Source organism: Amia ocellicauda, chromosome 5 (genome assembly GCF_036373705.1).
Source record: "Amia ocellicauda isolate fAmiCal2 chromosome 5, fAmiCal2.hap1, whole genome shotgun sequence".
Classification (NCBI taxonomy): domain Eukaryota; kingdom Metazoa; phylum Chordata; class Actinopteri; order Amiiformes; family Amiidae; genus Amia; species Amia ocellicauda.
Window position 1 is genome coordinate 47,949,357 of NC_089854.1, and position 14,884 is coordinate 47,964,240.

A 14,884-nucleotide genomic window follows, 5' to 3' on the forward strand; every position below is an offset into this window, starting at 1 on the left:
ATCTTGCTGCATATTCTGTTAGGCATTGCATTATGATTATCTGTGGATATTATCTACAGAGTTATTTTCTGTAATTGTATTTTTATTCCAAGTTTAGTTTAGTAAAGTTTTGTCTGAAGCAATACAACCCTCTTGGATTACTTAATCCAGACAGCAGATGTTTCCTTCTTAGTCTTCATCAGCTTTGTCCTTAATGCTTAGCAGCAAGTGTAGAGCTGCAGGGTGAGTATGCTTCTCCCACACTGTCTAAGTGGGACCAGATGAGTGAGGCAACAGACACATATGCAGATACACACACAGAGCTAAGGATGCACAGAGATAGTGAGACACACACAGACAGAGTTACACAGACAGAGTGATAGATACACCAACATAGCAACACATGCAAACAAAGACCGACACATTCACCCAAACACAGACAGAGACTGTGGACACGCAGAGCCAAGGTATCTATACAGTGAAAACCTTTATTATGTAGAAGGATCATACTTTGTTTTGGGTTCAGAAATGAAGAATCATGGCTGGGATGATGTATTTACAGTGTTCTGTATCCAGGTTTAACATTTGGGTTAGGACAGGCTAGGGTTAGGGCTTAGGCAGAGGTGTCAACAGAGACACAGATACACACAGACACAGATTGGAGCTTTAGTTGGCCCCTGCACTGTCATCCCTTTGCTGCCCTGATCTGGACCTCCAGCTATGATCCACACATAAACAACAGGGATCCATCTCTGCCCCACACAAACCCTCTGCCATTCCCTCACTGTGGTGCTGTGGGAGACCCTCTCTCTCTCTTTGGGCAGGGCTCAGAATGGCTGTCCTCCCCAGTGACAGGATGCAGTGTTGGATGCAATAGAGGAAAATTAATTAGTGTTCAGAAACCTGAAGTCTGTTTCCTAGGAGGGTGTGGGAGGAGAGTGGGAGAGCATCAGCCCTGGTCCTGGAGGGCCCCAGCTAGCTTGCTCCTATAAAATCACCAATTTGGAAAGACTGTATTAGCTATTGATTATTTAAGTGAGTACATTACATAACAGTTGCCAATAAACTATAAGGAGATCTGGTCCTGGAGAGATATTAAAATCTGTGTTCCATGAAAAAAGTCTTCATGTGACAGATCCCCAACCTGCTCCTGATACTAACCTTAAGTATTCCCTGAACTCTAACCCCACTCTAACACTGGCCCTAACTACTTGGTTCTTGTAGATGCTTCACTACATTAATTATCCACATAGTTGCTGATGAATACCATCTTATATTGGACTTCCTTGCTCACGTATACTCACAATATATAAAATACATATCTCCAAAATTCTCCTTTAGCTGAGCAATTTTCTCTGGCTGCTACACCACCTCTCAGAGCCCTGTCAAGTGGTCTCCCTGTATTCTGCTTTGCATATCTACATTTTACAGTATTGTCTTTATTATATTTACTATATTGTTATATTATATTGTAATATACTGTACTGCATTGGATTGTACTACACAGTATTGTAATGCAGTGTTTTGTATTTTATTGTGTTGTACTATGCAGTATTATAATTGTATTTAGCATGTGGTGGATTAGAATTATAGACTTGGCAGAATTCACCAGGATTGGACTTTGGGTCCACAGTTCTACAAAACCAGCTACTCCAGTAGACCCAAGCAGGAGGGAGATGGACTGGGTATGTCTTTAACTGGTCTTGCAAGGATCTATCTGGATGGATCCCTAAGGCTAAGATCAGAGCAGGGGACAAACTCTACTACTCAGCACTGAGTCTGTCATACAATACCAATAGCAATTATAATAATAATAATAATAATAATAATAATAATAATAATAATAATGGTTAATATTATTTATATAATTTGGGAAACTTATTTGTACTATTTAAATAAACAAATGCATATATACAGTATATCTGATGCTCAGTACATGCTCTGACTTCATATGGACATGTTGTTTTACAATTGCTGGCTGGCTGCCCTCCCCTCATCCAGCACCATGGGTAGAGCAAATGGACACTCAGTCAGTTACACACACCTGACCACAGCAATACACACTGGTGACACAGCAGTGCTGAGGGGGAGAGAAGAGGAGAAAGTGAAAGAACAGGGGGAAGGAGAGGCTTGGCCTTCCTTGCCCCAATCAGACAGCTCTCAGTGTCAGTCATGTCTTCCCTCTCTCTGTCTTCTCCCAGCCTCTCTCCCTTCTCAATGTCTGTGTCATCCTCCAAGATGATGGTTAGATGTAGTATTTGTCAATGCTCTGGACTAAACTTCCTGAGGAGCTTAGAGGAGTCTCTCTTCCTGCCTTAAGATTGAAGCAACTTCCATCCAAATAAAGTGTGTTTCCTGACCGCCAGGGACTTTGATCGACCACAGCTCCCCTCCACCCCACCACCATTACACACACACACACACACACACACACACACACAGTGCCAGTCTTATTCAAATGACAGCCATCTATCCAATACTAACAGCTTAAGACACCTGTGGTTAAACCCAGGGGGACTTAACACTGACAAACTGACAAGAGCTGTTACCCACCATACACTCAACACTCTCTGCCTGCCTTTATTGATTGAAGACTAAGGGCAGTTCTCAATCTTTCTTTTGTTTTTGACCTCTCCTCCTCCCCCCTACACACACACACAAAACCACAACACAACATTATAGAACTCTCTGTTTCCCATTGCAGTACATACACATATATAGATCCTGTCATACACATACAAACAGATACTAATACTTACAGAAGTGTTATACCACATTCACAATAGATAACTTAAGAGCTGGTGGGCAATGTGCTCTACAGAGAGGTCAGTGAGGGGCACAGTGTAGGGGCTGTTGGGCTGGGGACCAGGGCTTCAGATTCAAGAGGAGGTCAGTGTCTGGTGCACTCTATACATTCAGCAGGAATGCAGCAGTCCCAGCCAGTAGAGGGCCAGAGAGCATTAGTAGAGTTCCAGGTGGACAGATGTCTGCGCAGTCCATCTCAGAGGCAAAACATTCAATACAGCCAAGCACTGCACTGTCCATAAAGAAGAACAGTCCAGTCCAGTCAAGCCCAGGCCAGTACAGTGCAATCAAATATGGTCCACCCCAGTCCAGGTCAATATGGTTCATTCTAATTAAAGCCCATACAGACCCAGTATAATAAAGTCCAGTCCAGCCCAGCCCAGCCCAGTGGAGCTTGCCAAAACCAGTCAAATCCCACTCAGTTCAGCAATCTGTGTGCTGGAAGCAGAAGGAGCAGAGGGATCCAAATCAGCAGACTGGCTGCACTGGGCTATTCCCAGCTCACTAAAACAGTACACCCAGTCCAGCACAGTAAACCCAGTACAGCTATGGGGGATGTTTTTCAGCCTGCCAGTTGCTGGCCTTGGTTCGGTCCGGGTGCACTGTAGGCTCATTGAGGATGGGATAAATATCACTAAACTAAAACATGACTCCTCTCTGTATTATAAACTTATTACTAATATTGTTATTGTTGTTTATGTTTTTTCATTGTAAGTTTATTTTACAAAATGTAAAGATCTGTGAGCTGGATGTCTTGATGAGGGGGACATGGGGGAGATGCAATTGTTTGGTAGGTTTCTGATGCAGCTATATCTTTGTCTCTGATCAATACAGTCTGTCTCTGTATGAATGTGGTGTCTGTTTGGGTCTGGCTGTGTGTGTCAGTCTGTTCCTGTCTGTCTATATATGCCTGTCCGTGTGGCAGTGTATCAGTATGTTAGTGGCTGTTGCTGCCTGGGTGTTATGTCCATGAGGTAGTGTGCCAGTGAATAAATGCCACTGTGTCAGTGTGTAAATGCCTGTATGTGAATGCAAAGCCATGTCAGTGCATCAATCCTTATTAGTGTGTAAACCTGTTAGTGTCTGTCAATCAGTCCCTGTGTGTCATTGTGTCAGGGTGCCTGAGCTGCAGTTGTGTCTCATGCTTTGTCCTTAAAGAATGTCATCTCCAGTTGAGATGGCCCCCCTGTGAGAAAAGAGGGGAGCGGCGATGGGTGGAAAAGGAGGAAGGGAGCAGGGGGCTCGACAACAGGTGCACTTTAGGGGGGCTCCTTGGTTAAAGACTGGGAGAGTCTCTCTCTCTCTCTCTCTCTCTCTCTCTCTCTCTCTTCAAACCCTCCCTCCATATCTTCCTAGAGTTGCAGCCTGCCTCCCACCCTCTGGGTGACGGGGAAAAAAGCTGGAGCGTGAAATTGGTGAAATTGCCACCTAAGGGGCACCGATGAGATCTGCAGGACAAACAGAAAGAGAGAGACACAGAGACAGAGACAGAGAGAGGGAGAGAGAGAGTCAGGGGCAGGATGAAGGAGAGAGAAAGAGAGAAAGGGAGATTAAGAAAGAAGGGGAAAGGGTTAGTGTCAGACCAAGAGGTAGCTGGTATTACTTTACCAAAAACAAACTCACAGACGATGAACTGGGATGGTGGGGATAATCCCGTGGTTAGTATGCAACTACTAACCTTGATGACATTGATTCAATTGCAAACGAACTGAAATCTGCGTACTAACTGGAGATGATCCCGTGGTTAGTATGCAACTCCATACTAAACTAGTCGGCAAGTTAAATACCCATTGCAACAAACTTGGTGGCTGAAGTTAGTCTCTAGCTGGGGACTAAAAAATGTCTCCATTGCAACGAACCCCAAAATCACTGCTGCTGCCCTCTAGAGGAGACTAAGTATTGGACTAAATTAGACCAACTACAGCAACGGACTAACTATGGATAGTACCATACTAAGGAGAACAAAATGTGCCAAATCACAATGTATTGACTACTTTTGTAACTTAACTACACATAACTCAATTCATAAGCACAAATCATTTTGTTTTACATATCAAATAGTTATGTTTTTAACATTGACAATATATAGGCCTAATTTATTAATAATGCTCTGGTGTACACTGGTGAAATTGACACCACATCTAACAAAAAACATAATTAAAATAAGAACCAGTGTACAAATTGTCAGTTGAAATGTTTTATTAAAAACTATGAAATAATTGAGAATATATTGAAAACTCTTCTGGAATTGCAATGCAATATTATATTAATATTATATTAATAATATGGAGTTATAATACAGTTGCGCTGTATGCAGCCTATAGCCAACTTTGTATATTAGTATATGCCAATATAGTATATCAGTATAAGCCAATATAGTATATTAGTATACCGTTCCCGACCAGGGCTGTGATTCAGCGCTGAGAACTCGGGACCGCAGCTCTGTACAGGAGCGGTGTTGGGCTGCAGAGGCGCCATCTCCAAACCTCTGCCTGTGCATTACACCCATTATTTTCAAAGTATTAAATGCTTAGTCTAGATATTGTTTTGGGGTCTCGTTTGGGGAAATACAGTGCAACGGGAAATGCAATTTAGCTTTAGCTATAATATTTTTGTGCCATACGTCTTGAGTTTAAATTATGAAATGATTAAATAAATCACATATATATATATATATTATCCAGAAATTGTATTTTTGATTATGCTTTTCAAATAAATGTATCGTGTTATATGGCATTCACATTTTAACACGATTAGCATTGCCAAAGCACAGCAGTATTAGCATGTCACCACTGGCGCTCTGCTCAGGTTTGATAGAGGCCCGGCCTCTTCATTGACTTCACTTCCTATTTGGTAGCATAACAACAACCTTAATCCTTAGTACCGGACCCAGCTAGCACCCCAGGTAGCGCAGGGTGTTGGCCCGACATCGGCATATGGTTGGCATGGTTGGACAACAGTTGCGGTTGGGGGGGTGACGTATAGCCAACGTCGGCATATTGTTGGCATGGTCGGACACCAGTATGGTCGGGGGGTGACATAAAGCTGACGTTGGATTATGGTTGGCATGGTAGGACAGCAGTAGGTCAGGGAGGTGGAGGATGATTGACGTCGGCATACGGTTGGCATGGTTGGACAGCAATTACGGTCGTTGAGATGGATGATGTCCGACTAAATGCCGACAGATGCAATATCAGAGCAACTTGTTTTACTAAATGGACCTATACAACTTTAAAATAAAATACCTATGGATAATAATCATTATAACTATGTTTGACACTGTCAACAATGTTCAGGTGACGTCAGACTGGAGAGCCGCTGGAAGGTAATTCACCTTCACGACTTATTAAAATGTTTACATTTACTGTTTAAATGTACTGAAGAGTAGAATATTTCATTGTCTGAAGTACCAGGTTGTATGTATGTGTCACATGTACACCCCACACTTCCTCAGTCAGCTACCAAAGACCTACATCCCCGGAATTCTAATTGCTTTCACCCATCCTCAGCTTCTTGTCCTATTATTCAATTAACATTCCAAAACACCATGTGCACTTGTTTCGCCTGTCTTCTTTCCCATTCGTTCAGAACCCCCACCACTGGTATCCTGCTTCCCTCTCCACTGCATATAACCCCCCTGTTACTTCCATTCAATGCTCAGTCTTGTCTATCTTCTATAGCAATTCCTTGTGCGCCCGATTGCCTGTTTACGTGTCCCTGATCTATGACCCTTGCCTGCTTCATCGACCATCGCCTCCTGGATTGCCTTCTCTGTGTTGTTTGCCTGATCATCGACTACGACTCTCGAATTTCCTTGGACACTCCTGTTTGCCGGCTTCGACCCCTGCCTGTTTCCAGGTTTTGCTTACATCCGCACTTGGGTTCCTCTTCCCTGTCAGTCTCCCCGTGACAGTATGACTGTGGTTGTTTTCAAAATATCAGTTTTAAAATATCAAATGATAGGCTTTACTGTATCATGGAATGGTTTAAAGTTAATTTCAATTACAATATAGATACATAAGTCATTATGTAGCGAATGTATTTAAATTTGTAACTCTTCTCAGAAGTGTAAAATGGAAGTGTTATTTTCTTCTTGCCGGTTTCATTCCTATATACACCGATCAGCCCTGACCCCCTTTTGCCACCAAAACAGCCCTGACCCATCGTGGCATGGCCTCCACTAGCCCTCTGAAGGTGTGCTGTGGTATCTGGCACCAAGATGTTAGCAGCAGATCCTTTAAGTCCTGTAAATTGCGAGGTGGGGCCTCCATGGATTGGACTTGTTTGTCCAGCACATCCCACAGATGCTCGATTGGATTGAGATCTGGGGAATTTGGAGGCCAAGTCAACACCTTGAACTCGTGATTCATCAGACCAGGCCACCTTCTTCCATTGCTCCATGGTCCAGTTCACTGAGGTTCATGTGCCCATTGTAGGCGCTTTCAGCAGTGGACAGGGGTCAGCATGGGCACCCTGACTGGTCTGTGGCTACGCAGCCCCATACACAACAAACTGCTCTGTGTTCTGACACCTTTCTATCAGAACCAGCATTCACTTTTTCAGCAATTTGAGCTATAGTAGCTCGTCTGTTGGATCGGACCACACGGGCCAGCCTTCGCTCCCCACGAGCATCAATGAGCCTTGGCCGCCCATGACCCTGTTGCCGGTTCACCGCTTTTCCTTCCTTGGACCACTTTTGATAGGTACTGACCACTGCAGACTGTGAACACCCAACAAGAGCTGCAGTTTTGGAGATGCTCTGACCCAGTCGTCTAGCCATCACAATTTGGCCGTTGTCAAAGTCGCTCATATCCTTACGCTTGCCCATTTTTCCTGCTTCTAACACATCAACTTTGAGGACAAAATGTTCACTTGCTGCCTAATATATCCCACCCACTGACAGGTGCCATGATAACGAGATTATCAGTGTTATTCACTTTACCTGTTAGTGGTCATAATGTTATGGCTGATCGGTGAATATATGTGTATGTATATATATATATATATATATACAGTTAGGCAGGGCCGTGCACAGGGGGGTGGCCCGGTGGCTAGAGCCACTGCCCCTCTGCCCTCATCGACTGAGGTGCCCCTCTCGCACCCCCAGCTCAAAACATTGTGTTGTCACTCCGTTAAAGATCCACTGATTCCGCTAATCCGCTCCAGGTTTTCCCGCTCGCTCCTGGAACTGAGCCAGAGACAGAAAATGTTCAGATTGAGAAAGAAAGGCAATACAATGAGACAGAGAGGGAAGAGACAGAGGCAGAACAGGAAGAAATGGAGAGTGAGGCAGCCACAGCCGTGTACACAAGGGAGAAAGAGCCAGAAGACTTCGAGTTTTTGTTCAGTTACAAAATCCATCAGATCCTGCCCATGTAAAGAAATACAATATAACGTAAAATGTGGCCTTCACAAAATGTTCAAATTCAGTAGGATCCAGTCGTCCAATTTTGCTGTTCCCTAAAAACGAACAAGGACGTTCGTTTCAGGGACAGTGGTATGAAAAATACCCCTGGTTAGAGTATTCTCCTGAGAATGATGCAATGTACTGTTTCAGCTGCAGGCTTTTCATGAATGATGAAAAGTATAAGAGCAGGACAGGTTGGAAGTCAGTGGGGGTAAGTCTGTGGCAGCAGGCTAAAGGGAAAATAAAGGAGCATAGCAGGACAGAGTCACACATGCTAGGGATGATTCGGTGGAATGCCTTTAAAAGAAAGGCATTGGATACAGCTTTGGAAAAGGCTGACTTTGAAATGCAAGCAGCCAAAGAAAGAGAAAGGCAAAACAATAGTGGCGAAACAAGGCATGGCATTCAGAGGTGACAATGAAAGCCTCTGAAGTTCAAACAAAGGAAATTTCTTAGAGCTTGTGGAGTTGGCCAATATGACAGTGTCCTTAAGCTTCATCTTGACAACATCAAGGAAAAACAAGCATCACGTCAAAAACTTCAGGTGTCTCTCCTCTCAAACCGAATACAAAATGACCTAATTAGAGCAATTGCTATTTATGTGAAATGGGTCATACTGAAGGAAGTGAGGGAAGCATCAATATTTTCAATTTTACTTTATCAGACCACTGATGTATCACACATCAAACAGGTGTGCTTTGTGGTGCGTTATGTACATAACATGACCATAAAGGAGCGCTTCATTCAGCTCTGTGATGTTCAGTCAACAACAGGAGAACAGCTTGAAATCCTAGTAATGAACTTGCTGAAGGAGAACCAGCTGAAAGTTGAGGACATCCTTGGCCAGGGTTATTATGGATCAGCCAACATGAGCGGGCCTTAAAAAGGACTACAGTCCAGAATACAAAAGCAAAATGAAAAGGCATTATATGTTCATTGCCATGCTCATTGCTTGAATCTTGTATTAGTGGGGAGTGCAAAGTCAAGCATACACTTTGTCAGTTTTTTTTACAGTAGTTGAAAAACTTTACACCTTTATTGCCAACTCCACAAAACGACATGCAGCTTTTGTTCAAACACAGCAAGCCATGAATCCTGGCCAGCATGCCCTTGAGCTACAGAAGCTCTCAGACACCTGATGGAGCTGCAGGGAAACAGCCTCAGGACTCTCAGAAAAAGCCTCCCTGCAGTTGTGCAATTCCTGGAAGATCTGACAAAGTCTGAGCCACCTGATCCCTGCAGGGGAAGCAAACATGCTGTTGCACAGCATTAACTTTGAATTTATTCCAACTCCAATGTTCATGGAAACAGCAGTTGCTTCAAATGCTCTTCAGCGGCAAGACCTGGACTTGGCAGCAGCATACACTGTTGTAAATGGTGTCATTAGCAGAATGAACACACTGAGGACTGAAGAGCAATTCAAAGAAATATATCACAATGCTACCATTCAAGCAGAGACAAGAGGGATCAATCTGCCTGAAGAGATTCCAGGACAAGCAAGACGGCGAAAAGTACCAACAAAGTTTAAGTACTGCTCCACATCAGCAACAGAGGACCACCAGCCACAGACTTTAGAGGAGTACTACAGAGGAAGGATGTATTTCACTTTTTTGGATTCCCTGATTCAGGAACTCCACGGGCGATTTCAAGGAAAAAGGGACACTGACAAAATTGTGATGTCACTGCATTGCTTGATTGAGCCATCAAAGTGGAAAGACACTGCAGATGCTGAAGCACTTAATGCTGCCCATACTCTCTGTGAGTTTTACGGATTTCAAGAGGAGGAGGAACAGATGCGAACTGAGCTTAGAGTTTTCCACTCTTCATTCACATGCTCACAAAAAAGTGCCCATGCAATTTTGGAAACATTCAAGGAGTTTGATGCTCATGCTGTGTTTCCAACACTTTTTAAGCTGCTGAAAATCTTTGCAACACTACCAGTCTCAACAGTCACTGTTGAACGCTCATTCTCAAAGTTGAAGCTGGTCAAAACTAAACTTCATAATGTGTGTGGACAAGAATGACTCTCTGATCTTCTGCTTCTGGCCATTGAAAAGGACATCCCAATCATAACAGATGAGGTTATCAAGGTTTTGCAATAAAAGGAACAGGTAAATATCAAAATGTAAAACAGTAAATAGTTTCTGTTATTATCAGCAATGTGTAATTGTGATGTTCTATCAAAACATCTACAATAAAGTCTGAAATGTATTAGAGTGTGTACTGTCTTCACTTTTAATTGTATATTTGTAACAACTATATAATTTGTATTAACAAGCACCCACCCCCAACCCACCCTCTTAGTGTCCCTTTTTTTGGTTTGGGCCACTGCCCCTCACAATTTCTGTGCACGGCCCTGCAGTTAGGTCCATAAATATTTGGACAGTGACACAATTGTCATCATTGTGGCTCTGTATGCCACCACAATGGATCTGAAAGGAAACAAAATGTCCTTTAAGTGTAGACTTTCATCTTTAATTTGAGGGTAGTTACATCCAAATTGGGTGAACGGTGTAGGAATTACTCCCATTTTTACATGTGGTCCCCCCATTTTTAGGGGCTCAAAAGTATTTGGACAAACTAACATAATGATGAATTAAATTGTGAGTTTCAATACTTGGTTGCAAATCCTTTGCAGTCAATGACTGCCTGAAGTGTGGAACCCATAGACATCACCAGATGCTGGGTTTCTTCCCTGGTGATGCTCTGCCAGGCCTGTACTGCAGCTGTCTTTAGTTTCTGCATGTTCTTGGGGTGTTTTGCCCTCAGTTTTGCCTTCAGCAAGTGAAATGCATGCTCAATTGGATTCAGGACAGGTGATTGACTTGGCCATTGCAGAAAATTCCACTTCTTCACCTTAAAAAAGTATTGGGTTGCTTTCGCAGTATGCTTTGGGTCATTGTCCATCTGCACTGTGAAGTGCTGTCCAATGAGTTTTGAAGCATTTAGCTGAAGTTGAGTAGATAATATACCCCTAACACTTCAGAATTCATCCTGCTGCTTTTGTCAGCAGTCACATCATCAATAAATACAAGGCAACTAGTTCCCTTGGCAGCCATACATGCCCATGCCATAACATGCTTCACAGATGAGGTGGTATTCATTGGATCATGAGCAGTTCCTTCCCTTCTCCATACTCTTCTCTTCCCATAATTCTGTTGATCTATGTCTCATCTGTCAATAGAATGTTGTTCTAGAACTGTATTTACTCTGGAGAAGTCTTCTCTTGATTGTTGACACAGATACGCCTACCTCCTGGAGGGTGTTCTTGATCTGGTCAATTGTTGCGAAGGGGTTTTTCTTCACCGGGGAAATAATTGTTCTGTCATCAGTTGTTTTCCGTGGTCTTCTGGGCCTTTTGGTGTTCCTGAGCTCACCGGTGCATTGTTTCTTTTTAAGAATGTACCAAATAGTTGATTTGGTCAGAGCTAATGTTTTTGCTATCTCACTGATTGGTTTGTTTTCATTTCTAAGACAAAACTGAAGGCAAAACGCCCAAAGAACAAGCAGGAACTAAAGACAGCTGCAGTACAGTCCTGGTATAGCATCTGGTGATGTATATGGGTTCCAGACTTCAGGCAATCATTGACTGCAAATTATTTGCAACCAAGTATTGAAACTCACAATTTTATTAATGATGATGTTAGTTTGTCCAAATACTTTTGAGCCTCTAAATATACATATACAATTTAGTGCAATTCCTACACGGTCCACCGAATTGGGATGTAACTACCATCAAATTAAAGGTGAAAGTCCAAATATCTATGTACCTAACTGTATGTACATATATGTATATGTACTTCTCACCAACTCTTCTTCTGGCATACTGGTGTCTTTGTGAATCAGAAATTTCAAATTTGGACTCATCCATAAGACTTTCTGCCTGTGATTGTTCTGCAATTTCTTCTGCATGTTGCCTTTCTGCAAGAATGGTTTCTTAGCTGCAAGTCTTGTAAGACTTCTTCTCATAATCAAAGCATGTACTTTGGTTCCCGATGACTCTGCCAGATGCTGATGCTTCACTGTATTTCCTTCTGTCCCTCAAAGAAGTGACCTTTAAATACTATTCATCAGATGCAGACGGTGTTCAGTGTTCAATTTGCCCAGTTTCTTAAAATTGAAAATCTTGAAAATTTGGTTAGACAAGCAATTGCTCAAGGAGAATTGCCTTGTTTATACAAAACTATGATTTTATATCAAATTCTGTTAGCTTAGCCTCTTCCAAACCAATGTATATATTGTGAGAAGGCTAGAAGAACACAAGTTTGGTTCTCAAACCTCTCATTCAAAGTTGAATCAGGTGTGCTGGTGGTGGAATTCAACAAATACATGGAAAAGCTGAAGTGCCTCGGGGAGAGAGTTGGGAACCAAAACTGCGTTCTTCTAGCCATGTCAGACTCAGACACTGAGTCTCTGACCTTGAGCTGACATGAATAGTGATTACTCTATGGGGGGGTTCTGTCCACATGGTGCTGAGTACATGCAGTGGCTCTTAACAGCATTCACCCCCCCTGGACTTTTCCACATTTAATTGTGTTACAACATGAAATCAGAATGGATTTAATCAGGAGTTTTTGCCACTGATCAACACAGAAAATGTCCATAATGTCAAAGTGAAAAATATAATCTGCAAATTGTTCTAAATTAATTACAAATTCAAAGAAAATCATTGAATGCATCAGTAATCAGGAAAAGTCTCTCTCTCTCCCTCTCTCTCCCTGCAGTGACATAGTCTCAGTGTAAACAGTGACACTACCCTAAACATTCAATTCACTAAGATCAGGTAAGCCTTTCAGTCTAATGTGTGTATTGTCCACAGGATTTCTGGTGATAAAAGGAGATATATGCAAGCCGCCGTATAGAACAGGGCTGGCCAACCCTACTCTTGTTGAACCATAATGTCTTCTAGTTTTTGTTTTATCTTATTAATTGTCTCTTAATTGTCTTAACTGGTCACAATTGCCTATATGTTCAAGGTTATTAAGTGACTGGTGATTTACATAAATTTGTGTGGCTCTCCAGGACACGGCTGGTCCCATGGTGAATGGTTATGTGGGTCTCTTCTACAAGCAGTGTAGAGCTCTGTGTGTCTGAGAGACAGCTCAACCAGCCTGTACTCACCTCTGTGTGTGTATCTATGTGTTAGGCATTCCCATTGTCTGTGGAGGGAGAGAGAGAGAGAGAGAGAGAGAGAGAGAGAGAGAGAGAGAATTTATGGACAAGCACTACCTCTGTATAGGTGTAGGAGTTAGTACAGGACAGGACAACCTGCTTGACTGACTAGTGCCCCATTTCCACTGGCCACATTTAGGTGCACCTCTTTGTGGCCTTTGAGTCCAGGGCATTTCCACTTTGGTTCAGGTGCACCTCTGCCAGTGCCCAAATGAGTTTCAGGAAGCATTGTTTTGGGACATCGCTGAGTCCCAAAATAGTCTAGGGCAGGGATGGCGAACTTGGTTTGTATAATTTGCTAAGTGACAAAGGGTGCCAATGATAAATTATGGATACACAGTGAGGGAAAAAAGTATTTGATCCCCTGCTGATTTTGTGCATTTGCCCACTGACAAAGAAATGATCAGTCTATAATTTTAATGGTAGGTGTATTTTAACAGTGAGACAACAAAAAAATCCAGAAAAACGCATTTCAAAAAAGTTATAAATTGATTTGCATGTTAATGAGGGAAATAAGTATTTGACCCCTTCGACTTAGTACTTGGTGGCAAAACCCTTTATGGCAATCACAGAGGTCAGATGTTTCTTGTAGTTGGCCACCAGGTTTGCACACATCTCAGGAGGGATTTTGTCCCACTCCTCTTTGCAGATCCTCTCCAAGTCATTAAGGTTTCGAGGCTGACATTTGGCAACTCGAACCTTCAGCTCCCTCCACAGATTTTCTATGGGATTAAGGTCTGGAGACTGGCTAGGCCACTCCAGGACCTTAATGTGCTTCTTCTTCTTCTTGGTGACTGTGGTCCCAGCTGCCTTGAGATCATAGATCGTAGTTCTGGGCTGATTCCTCACCGTTCTCATGATCATTGAAACTCCACGAGGTGAGATCTTGCATGGAGCCCCAGACCGAGGGAGACTGACAGTTATTTTGTGTTTCTTCCATTTGCAAATAATCGCACCAACTGTTGTCACCTTCTCACCAAGCTGCTTGGCGATGGTCTTGTAGCCCATTCCAGCCTTGTGTAGGTCTACAATCTTGTCCCTGACATCCTTGGACAGCTCTTTGGTCTTGGCCATGGTGGATAGTTTGGAATCTGATTGATTGATTGCTTCTGTGGACAGGTGTCTTTTATACAGGTAACAAGCTGTTACCTGTATAAAAGACACCTGGGAGCCAGAAATCTTGCTGATTGATAGGGGATCAAATACTTATTTCCCTCATTAACATGCAAATCAATTTATAACTTTTTTGAAATGCATTTTTCTGGATTTTTTGTTGTCTCTCACTGTTAAAATACACCTACCATTAAAATTATATACTGATCATTTCTTTGTCAGTAGGCAAACGTACAAAATCAGCAAGTTTTTTAACAAATTTTTATATATATATATATTTTTTTTTGTTGTTGTTGTAATTAAGTTACTATGCAAACATGCCAATAAAACAAACCACAATACAGAAAAGTCTAAAAACTATGGACAGATAGAGCAAGTGCAGCTCCAGTCTGCAAATGGGACCTCTGC

The 14,884-nt window shown here is 42.5% G+C and overlaps 1 protein-coding gene across 2 annotated transcripts in view; it reads right to left on the reverse strand.

Annotated features, from left to right (window-relative positions):
• Positions 1-442: 442 nt before the first annotated feature.
• Positions 443-14,884, reverse strand: part of lhfpl3 (LHFPL tetraspan subfamily member 3) — a 50,234-nt gene continuing 35,792 nt past the window's right edge. Inside the window, exons 3-4 of one of the 2 annotated variants that reach the window (XM_066705543.1) lie at positions 13,313-13,350; positions 443-4,232 (exon numbers count right to left, since the gene is read on the reverse strand). In XM_066705543.1, coding sequence (XP_066561640.1) covers positions 13,334-13,350 — 17 coding nt within the window. In that variant the 3' untranslated portion in view covers positions 443-4,232; positions 13,313-13,333. The remainder of the gene's footprint in view (positions 4,233-13,312; positions 13,351-14,884) is intronic. The other variant, XM_066705542.1, reaches the window with a different exon arrangement.